This window comes from Silene latifolia, chromosome 7 (genome assembly GCF_048544455.1).
Source record: "Silene latifolia isolate original U9 population chromosome 7, ASM4854445v1, whole genome shotgun sequence".
Classification (NCBI taxonomy): domain Eukaryota; kingdom Viridiplantae; phylum Streptophyta; class Magnoliopsida; order Caryophyllales; family Caryophyllaceae; genus Silene; species Silene latifolia.
In genome coordinates this window covers 123705915-123716132 of record NC_133532.1, presented here as the reverse complement: position 1 = coordinate 123716132, position 10218 = coordinate 123705915, and the positions used below count along the sequence as shown (strand labels likewise).

General features: G+C 35.0%; 1 protein-coding gene across 3 annotated transcripts in view; it reads left to right on the top strand.

The window, feature by feature from the left end:
* The first annotated feature begins 5917 nt into the window (after nt 1–5917).
* Nucleotides 5918–10218, top strand: part of LOC141592926 (helicase-like transcription factor CHR28) — a 31808-nt gene continuing 27507 nt past the window's right edge. For 2 of the 3 annotated variants that reach the window (XM_074413815.1, XM_074413814.1), the window contains exons 1-2: nt 6130–6703; nt 10071–10161. In XM_074413815.1, the coding sequence (XP_074269916.1) occupies nt 6473–6703; nt 10071–10161 (322 nt within the window). In that variant the 5' untranslated portion in view covers nt 6130–6472. Of the gene's footprint in view, nt 6704–10070; nt 10162–10218 lie in introns of all 3 variants that reach the window. The other variant, XR_012521258.1, reaches the window with a different exon arrangement.

The window sequence follows — 10218 nt, the reverse complement described above, 5'->3', positions numbered from 1 at the left end:
GGAAATTTCGGGTTTTGGAGGTTAGGGTGACGTTCATACGGACGGACGACGGTGAATGATGTGATGGTTAACTGTTATGACGGCGTTTGTTAATTCTGAGTCCGGTTGATACTTCTGATTGTCAATTGTCGGATAAATAGATGATTGTCATCATATTATATATTTAATTGTAAATAGTTGCAAATCTATTCTATGTATCAACATTTCGAAAGTGATCGGTAAATTCATTTTTCAACTCAATCTCTGTTTTTAAGGAGATCGGGCAAGAATTTGATATTTCTGAATGAAAGTTCGGGATTGAAGGGATTATAAAGCAACGTTCGTCGTTGATCGGAATTGTCATCACTTCTTTGTTGCCAATGACTCGAATCTCCCTCAACAACTAGCACTATCATCTTCTTATCCGCTTAGCTGTCCGGAAACATCTTTATCCAAATAAAAAAATTTCAATTAAATATTCGGTTGTTTTATGTATTTGATTTGTGGTTTTAGTTGCTATGATGATTCTATTTGTGAAAATTTGAGGTTGAAATATCTAAATTGAGCTTTATCGTTAATATGGGTTTTCGGACATTATCATTGTTTTTCTAGTAATGTTTTGTAATATGCAGGTTTGTGTTTTCTTATTATGATCTAGTTTCCTTTTGTTTTTATCACCATTGTTTAGATTTACAGTTATCTAGCAGTTTATTTGACGGAGAAAAGTTGTTAATTGTGTTATGTATTGCCTTTATATTGTTGATAGAAGCGGTGGATGAAAATGAATTTTCGAAATGGATTATGAATTTGTAATAACACGCTTTTTAACAATTCATATACGGAAAAGAGAGACAATTGCTTATTCGGTTGGGATGATAATCACACCATAAGCCAATCATTAAACTTTCTCCAGTACACAACCATTGGCAAAAAAAAAAAAAAATCAGATCTTCATATTCCGCTGAATTTCCAAGTTGGAGGTCAAAATAAGGCCTTAAACATTATAAAGGTCCTAAGAGATATGTGAAACCACTGCTATTGTGATATTAAAGTAAAGTAGTAGAAGTAGGAGATAACAAAGGTCTATTGTAGGATATATCAAAGGTCGATTAACGACTTAAGCGCCTAACTTGAAGGACTTTGTTTATGTGTCTTTTAGAATATGGATTAGAGTTAGCAAACAACCTTCGCCTATTGGTAGGAGGTTCGATGCCCCCTCCTATCCTACCCAGAAACTTAGAACGGCCGAGCCGCTTTAATTTGGATTGTAGAACGGGATATGGGAGTCGTGCCCATTCTCTCTCCGCTTCGGGCAATGTGCGCGAACATTCCAATTTCAAACTGAATATAGTTGTTACCTTGAAAAACTCGTAGAGCATGTTTGGCTTAACTTTAGAAAAAAAACTGTTTATGTATTTTGAAAATGTGTTTTTTAGTAAGTTATTTCTTGAAAAATTGTAGGGATTTGACTATTATTTTATAAAACTGTTTTTCAGAAAGTTTTTTTTTTTTTTTTTTTTTTTTTTTTTTTTTTACTTAAGCAAATGAAAAATAAAAAAAATATTGTTAAAATGATATCAAGATGAGTCTCTATTTGCAAGGAATGAAAAAATATGAATGAATAAGTATTTATTTTATTTTTATTAATTTGTTTACAGCATACAAAATTTTGACGATTTACCTCGGGTCAGGTCAACATTAGGTTAACCAAAGCATAGGTCGGTCAATTCGGATTTAAGGTTCGAGCCGTAAATAACTACTCGTAATCGAGTCAGGCAATTTCTGATCACTCTCGAATCTCGGGCTGTCTTTAACTGGTCGAGTTAGGTTTTCTAGGTCTAACAAGTACTGGTTGAGTCACGACTTTTAGGGAAGGCACAAGGCACCTCACGTCCTCTAAAGCTACTTACTTCATTTTCACACAATATTATTTTGAGATATGGATGGACATTATGACGATTATCCGTCTTGACATATTTTGATCTTGTGTTATATTTGGACTTATTTTTATGGATTTGATTTTAGGATCGATTTTCGTCGCGACGTCGATTTCGGCCCCATAGATGTTCTTATTGCAAATGAATGTGAATGATGCGAAAAAATATTATTGAACGCAAAGAAAAGTCTCATGTGTCGTCGATCTGACGCGCGCTTATCGATACATGTTGCAGTCTGATTGCCATTGTTTGTTTTTCGAGAAATAGAGAAGGAAATCCACAAAGTTTAATTAAATAACATAGTTTTCGATTGATTTGAAGCACTAAACCACAAAAAGGTTGTTGGGTTTAAGACTTTAAGTAGGGTCCCAAGGTTGTGCATATATATTGTACTTAGAGGTAGTCGATTGCACGCGTCGACCTGACCCGATTCCGCTCGTCAAGTCCTCGCTCGCAAGGCTCGGTCAATCTGCTTAGACTCTTCATGGCCTTTTGATAACTCAAGCAGAATCATGGTTCATAAACCTGGTCCCGACCAACCTTACGGTCTACAACCCACGGCCTACCATTGACCCTTCAGCCTCCTGGCTTGCCATTTGTTGGAATTTCTCTTTTAAAAAAATCAAAAAATTGCACCGAACTTGTGGGTCAGCGTAGGCCCAAATATGGGTCGGTTTAGGGCCGGTCACCCCCCTCAGGGCAGATTCAAGATCGACAACATCCGGCCCGCCTCTAAGACCATTCCCAAGCAAGGTCAATTGCTTGGTCATGACCTTGCTTGGTCATGGTTAATGGGGTAATTAAGGTACTTAATTGGTGACCAAAGTTGTTAATTTGTGACCAAAGGTCAATTTGTGACCAAACTTGGTCACTTTGGTCACAAATTGACCACTTATGTGACTCTCCCATTCAAATTTGATTGGTGGAACAATAAAAAAATAAAAAAGTATATAATATGATAGTGGGGTATGATTGGGAATGTTGTGAAGCGGAAAATGATTGGGTTGATGCGCAGGTCGCGACCTTCCTCGGCAGGAGGAGGGTGAAAATAGGTCATGGTTAATAAGGTGGAATTAAGAGTAAAATCGGGTCGTGACCTAGTTAGCGTGACCACTGCTTGGGGATGGTCTAAACCAACCCCTGTGGTCACTTCTAATTGTACTATCAAGTACACCAACGTAGCAACGGTCAACGGATAGCAAGCAAGTAAGCAAGTGACAATCATCTGTGCCGTGTCGAAGGGCTTTTGCTTCGAGCCTTTAATTCAATCCAATACAAAACTGTTGGATACTCTTCTCATCATTTTGCCTTAGTTTAGACTGCACTAGACAATGACACAAATGAAAAACTATTGATTAGCATTACACAAACACGTTAACTATATGCAATTTTCATTGCACATCACATGCATGGCTATTTTTTTTTTCATGAATTTTTTTGGCTATTTTATTAGTGTTAAATTTAATAATAACCATGATTACTTAGAGCATTTTCAATAGTTGGTAAAAAGACCTTCTAAGAAGTTGCAAGCTAGTAGCTAGCTCAACCATTGGAGCTATTCATGTAGATTAGCTTTGCTCAAACAATTTTAAGCTAGTAGCTTCACGGGGCTACTTACTCAAATGGACCCATAAAAGAAATATGACAAATAGGAAAATAATGATCCTATTAATAAAGATTTAATTTTAATTGAAAATTTAGAAATTGAATAAATAAATAGAGAAATGTGTTAAGTGAGTTCAATCAAGTTACTTGTAAATTAGCCAAACCATTGAAATATATTACAACTTGAAATTGTTGTAGCTTACAAAAATGAGGTAGCAAAGGTAAGCTAATATCAACTTAGTGGGGATCATCTGTCCTATTTGGTGTCTCAATGTGTGTGTTACTCCAATCACCTTCTAACATATCAATGAATTAATATAATTATTGCAATATTTTATTTTGCAACAAGTGATGTGTCAGAAGGTAAGTGGAATGACACACACAATGAGATACAAAAAGTGGGACAGATGATCTTTGGGGATGCTCTTGCGGATAAACTAGCTGTTGTCTATGGACATCAAACAACTACTTAACTCGTATAACTAGGGCCTAGAGGTATGTTACACACTTTATACCTGGTTCATGTAGTGTAAAATTATGAGAAGTCCAACTCTATCGACGAAATTGTTTAAAATTCTGTGAGACGTAATATGTATTATATATGGGGTAATTTTTTTTCATTAGGTAAATATAAAATAATAATTCTTATAATTTGCATAAGTTTAATGTAGCTTAATATGTATTTTCAGTTTCGGTGTTACTTGTGTCCGTAAACACTACTCCCTTTGTCCTAGTGAATAGTTTATATATTTGCTTTATTTTGTGAAGGAGAAATAAAACAAATGTAAATTATTAACGGGGACAGAGAGAGTATATGTGAACGGACAAGGGCCGACTATTAATGAAGAATAACACGCGAATTGATCCATATAAAAAAGGACTTTCACCGTAACACCAAATTATATACGTGAATTCATTATGTTATACGGAATATATGTGAATTCACTCTGTTATATATGTCCAAGCATGTGACACTGTACACAATATAAAATTTGACTCCCACCGTAAATAACGGTATATATGAGATATTATGTGATATGACTAGATATGGAAAATATTGACATCCATTGTAAATCACGGTGTTATCTATGTTAACTCACATGATATAGTCCTAAGATAGAAAAATATGATTTCACCGGTATGTATGAGAACTAACGTGACATGACCCACCATATGTGAACGGGGCAGATCCAATCGTCATTTTTTTTTTGAAATAAGGGTGTGACTTCGAAACATAAACATACTACACTATAATATACTATGTATAAAATATTTCAAAACAAATCAAACAAAAGTCGGGGTATAGAAAAAGATTGAGGGATTTAAGGAAATTAATAGATTATAAAACGCGAATTGATCCACATACTGAAAAGTTTGACTTCACCCTAAAACCACGTTATATACGTGTATTCACCATGTTATACATTCACTTGACATCGTACACACTATAAAATTTGACTCCCACCATAAATTACCGGTAATATGAGATTTCATGTGACATGCTCATATATAGAAAATTCTGACATCCACCATAATCCACGTATTATGTATGTTAACTCACGTTTTATGCTCCACTTCATCCAAAGGTAAAAAACCCAACTCTAACACACCACCACGTTATATACATGAGCCGACAGATCCACATGTCATTAGTTGTATCCTTAAACACCATATGTGAATTGGCATATCCAACTATAAGTGTGAATCCACTCTATTATGTATGTCAAATCACGTGATACTCTAGACAATAAAATTTGACTCCCACCGTAAATCACAGTCTATATGAGATCTCATGTGACTTGGTTAAATATAGAAATTTCTGACATCCATCGCAATCCACGGTATTATGTATGTTAACTCACGTGATATAGTACATTCTAAACATAGAAAAATCTGACTTTCACCGTAATTTACGGCACGTATGTGAAACTCACGTGTTATGATCCACTTCATCCAAAGGTAGAAAATCCTGCTCCAACCCACCACCACGTTAATATACGTGGCTTAACATATGCAAATATCAATAGTTGTATTCTTACACACCATAAGTGAATGGGCAGATCCAACTATAACTGTGAATCCACCCTATTATATGTATGTCAAATCTCGTGACACTCTACATTATAAAATTTGACTCTCACGTAAATCACGGTATATATGAGATCTGATGTGATATGGTCAAATAAAGAAAATCGTAAAAACCACTGTAAATCACAGTATTATGTATGTTAACTCTCGTGATACAGTCCACTCCAAACATAGAAAAATATGACTTTCAACGTGATTTACGGCATGTATCTGAAAATCACGTGTATAATCCACTTCATTCAAAGGTAGAAAATCCTAACTCCAACCCACCTCCACATTATATACATGACCTGACCAATCTAAGTGTCATCAGCTCTATCCCTATACAACCTTCTCATAAGTCATACATACACTCATACTCCTAATAAACTACTAACAAATACAATTTTTTTTATTTTTTTTGGTACAAAATAATACCAGTCCTATACTATAAAATATTTCAAAAATCAAAAAATAAAAAATCTAACGGTTTTTTTTTTCTTGGCACACTATTTAAATTCAACCTCAATCCCTTCATTTTCCCACTATAATCATAACCAACCACTCCATAAAATAAATAAAACCCACCGCAACTCCTCCAGCTTGCAAAACACACCTACAATTACAATACAAAGTTTCTAAAGTTGAATAAAAAGTCTCTTCTTTTACCTGAAACCTCTACGAAATTTCCCCCAATTTTAACCTACATACATTCACACTCCAAATTCATAACCCTAATAGAATGATTTCAAAATTCACTTCTTTTTATGGACAATTCTTTCACCCAATTACTAATACTATACTACTATAATTGCGTAATTCTGTAGTATTTTTTTAATTGTCCAAATTAATTGAATTGAATTGATTTGATTTGAATTTTGGTGATGATGATGTCAGCGTCGGCGGATGATAATAAGGGGTTTGATTTCGACTGTATGTATGATTTCTCGAGTGATGTTGTTAATCATGATGATGGTGATGATGTTGATATTGGTGGGTTATTTGTTGATAATGGTGGTGGTGGTGATGATGATTTTGCCATTGATATCGACTCATTTTTTACGATTCTTGACGAGGAATTGCCGCCACAGGAGAACCCTTTGCCTGAATTACCGGTATTTTCTAAGTTAAAATTTTGAAAGTTGTAATGTTTGATTTTGTGTGAATTATGTATTTTGATGTGCAATTTTTTTGAGTAGAATTATGGTTTACTGGGTGTTGATTAAAGTTATTTGCACGAAATGGCTGAATTAGTGCTCAATTATGGTTTTCAGATTATATTACTAAGAGTTTAAGGTATGGTATAGTACGGATTACTTAGATTCTGAATTTAAGGTAAGAGTGTACATGGAGGAATTTCGAAAGGAGCACACTTTGTGTGTCTTGGGAAAATTTGAGGGACAATTTAATGTATTAATTGAGTGAATTTTGAGAGAAATGCCCTTTGCATGAAATGACGGGTTTTGGATTCCCTATCTCTAGTGTTTCGATATGGGGCGTTTGAATAACAGTTGAGGACGGAAGGGGATGGTAGAGAGGGGAGGGGGGAAGGAAGTAAGGGAAAGTGAAGGGAGGGGGAATGGCACGAGGGGGATTTTCCCTCCAAAAACTTTCGTATGGTAGAAAGATTTTGATTTGATTTGGAGTGGGGTAAATAAATCTCTCCATTTCCCTCGTGCCCTATTTGCTAACCATCAAGGGAATTTGCATCCTTTTGCCCCTATCTTTAATTCTATTCAAACAAGGCCTTAGACTATTCATTTGTGGCTAAATACGTGTTGTATAACAATCTTGGATGCCTGTTGCCAAACTAGATGGTCCTGTTTTTTAGATATTGAAGTGAACCTTTGGCGACTTATTTATAGTGGGTGGTATTCGGCATCTCTTGTATGATTTATATTGGACGAAGTTTGTCTCTTTTGATTGAAAAAAATAGTTTCCCATTTTCTTGAATGTGATAAAACGAGTTTGGCTTGATGAACCTCAAATATTTTGAATATCAGATTGAAGTTTTTAAGTATAATAAGTTATTGCTATGACACACAATAAACTGTAAACATATAAGTACAAAAAAGATAGTTGGAGGTTTGAAGCACTTGGCTTTATCATTCGAGCCTCTAGGTTTAGTGAGAAGACATAGAAAAAGATTTATAGGATGACTGTTGTGGCTTCTCGGTTACTTGCAGGGGCGTTTTTTTGCCATAAGGATGCTGCCAATTTTGATGAAGTGGTAGAATCGCGTTACAAGGATAAGTGATTAAATTCACATTTGTATGTTGAGACGTATGAAATTAAGCTCAGTGTCCTCATTATTGTTAATATCCCGATAGTGCCTTACTTCTAGACTTATCAAAATTTGTTACGACCCGACCTATAAAGTTTGACCTGACGTGCAAACCGAAACGACCCCACTAATTTAGGGACAAAACCCGAGAGTGCTTTAAGTTTATATTTAATGTATACAGTGGTGAAGCTAGGGTATGATGAATATTTCAAAGTTTTTAGTTAAAAATTTCCAAACCTTTTTCGAGTTTTCTTTATACAATAACTCGTTAGATCTCGCTGAGATTTTTCGCCCTCACTGAGTTTAAATCCTGCCTCCACCACAAAATGTATATTATGAACATATAAAAGAAAAACAATCAACAACAACAACAACATCAGAGCTTTAATCCCAAAATGATTTGGGGTCGGCTGACATGAATCATCCTTTCGAACCGTTCATGAGTGAACGCACGCCTCAAAATGCGAATAAAAAGGGATAATGAAAAACAAAAAGGAAGAACGAAAATGTAATGGAAAGTCAAGGTAAACTTAGGGGTTTTAAAATCGAATTCCGGATTTCTTTTACAAAAACTTAAAAATTTAAATCGAGAGAAAAGATTAAAACGATTTAAAAACCGAAGTAGAAGTAAGGATCCAAATGCCTTAAAAGTAAACCAAGTAAAATCTATAAGAAAGTGGTTGGTAAAAAAAGTGTAATAAAGGAGAGAAGAATAAATAATTTAATTTCTTTAAATTAAATAAAAACACTAAATATGTCAAAAAAACATCAAATACTAAAAATCCACATGTATGCTTTCCTTCCATTGTGCCCTCTCCATCACCATACTCTCCTCAAGCCCCAGAAATCTCATATTGTGCTCTATCACTCTCAACCATGTCTGTCTCGATCTTCCTCTACCTCTAGGGACCTGTTCAGTTCTCCAATCCAAGAGTCTCCAGCCTCGTAACTGGTGCGTCCATAGGTCTCCTTCTCACATGGCCAAACCATCTTAGTCGGTTTTCCATCATCTTGTCCTCTACTGGCGCCACCTTTACCTTTTCCCTAATCACCTCATTCCTTAACCGATCTTTCCTTGTATGTCCGCACATCCATCTCAACATGCGCATCTCCGCCACACTCATCTTTTGAATGTGACAATGTTTCACGGCCCAACACTCGGAACCGTAAAGTAATGTTAGTATTGCAAATCAAAAATATGATTAAAATATCAGTTTTATACTTATAAAATATACGAAGTATCATTTAAATTGTAAAATGATTATTAAAATAACTTAATGTATATGACTCTTTCAAGAATCTTTAATTTTTTTCTTTCAAATTTAAGAAGGCAGATAAAAAGATGTCACAAACTATTTTGAAAGATTCATTTTTTATCTTACGACATTTGACCCAACCCACCTGATCCTTTTGGCAATGATATAGTTACTTTCTATAAAAGGCCCTTGCTCAAATTAGGGTAACGGGGGTTGGATGTCAACGACCTTTAGCCTACAATGACAAGCAATTTCAAACAGGCGTATAACAGAATGGGATGACCATCGACTACTAGATGAAAATGAAACAGAGAGGGTTTTGTGAGCCATTTTAATTTAATCCCTTATTTTTTTTTGAGATGAAATAACTATATTCACTACAAATGTAAAAAACCAGTAATTCTACACGAATGATAGGATATCAATGATGAATCAATATATTTTAGGCACTTAATAATGCCTTTTTCGACAATGATAAGTATGTGTTTGCCACTGTTTGGTGGTTGAGATCAACGATTGATGAAATGTAAGGAGCCTTTTATTGTTGCTTCTAGACCATGGTTTAAAACTTGGCCTATTGTTTGAAGGTTCCTTCCATAACATCAATCACTGATGGTATATCCACTTCTTGTTTTTCATTTTCATTCACTATATCGTTCAGATTTTCGCAGTTGTTTGACTTTTATTTTCATAAATGAACAATTCTCCATCTCCACGTTTTTTTGCTGGCATGGGTTACACGTTACACATATAATCTATATTGTGATGGTCTGTTTTGTTGAACTTTTGTGCTTTATAGTTAGAGATTTCACGAGATGTCTCCTCGTAAGATTTTGCGCTCCATGTTATTAGTTTGTTCTGGTATTGAGATAATTGGAAGCTCTAGTTTCTCACTGTATATTTATCTTCTTCAATACTTAATAAATATTTTCTGGTATGCAGAATAATCCATTTTATCCGGCAGTTGACTCCACCCAGGAAAGGGTTTCAGGTGCTCATGTAGGCAATAATTGTGATTCAAATTTTAGACTGGGTAAGCTTTCATAGCTGTGCGCACCTTGAAACATGCTGCGTGCTGATAAAATCTCAA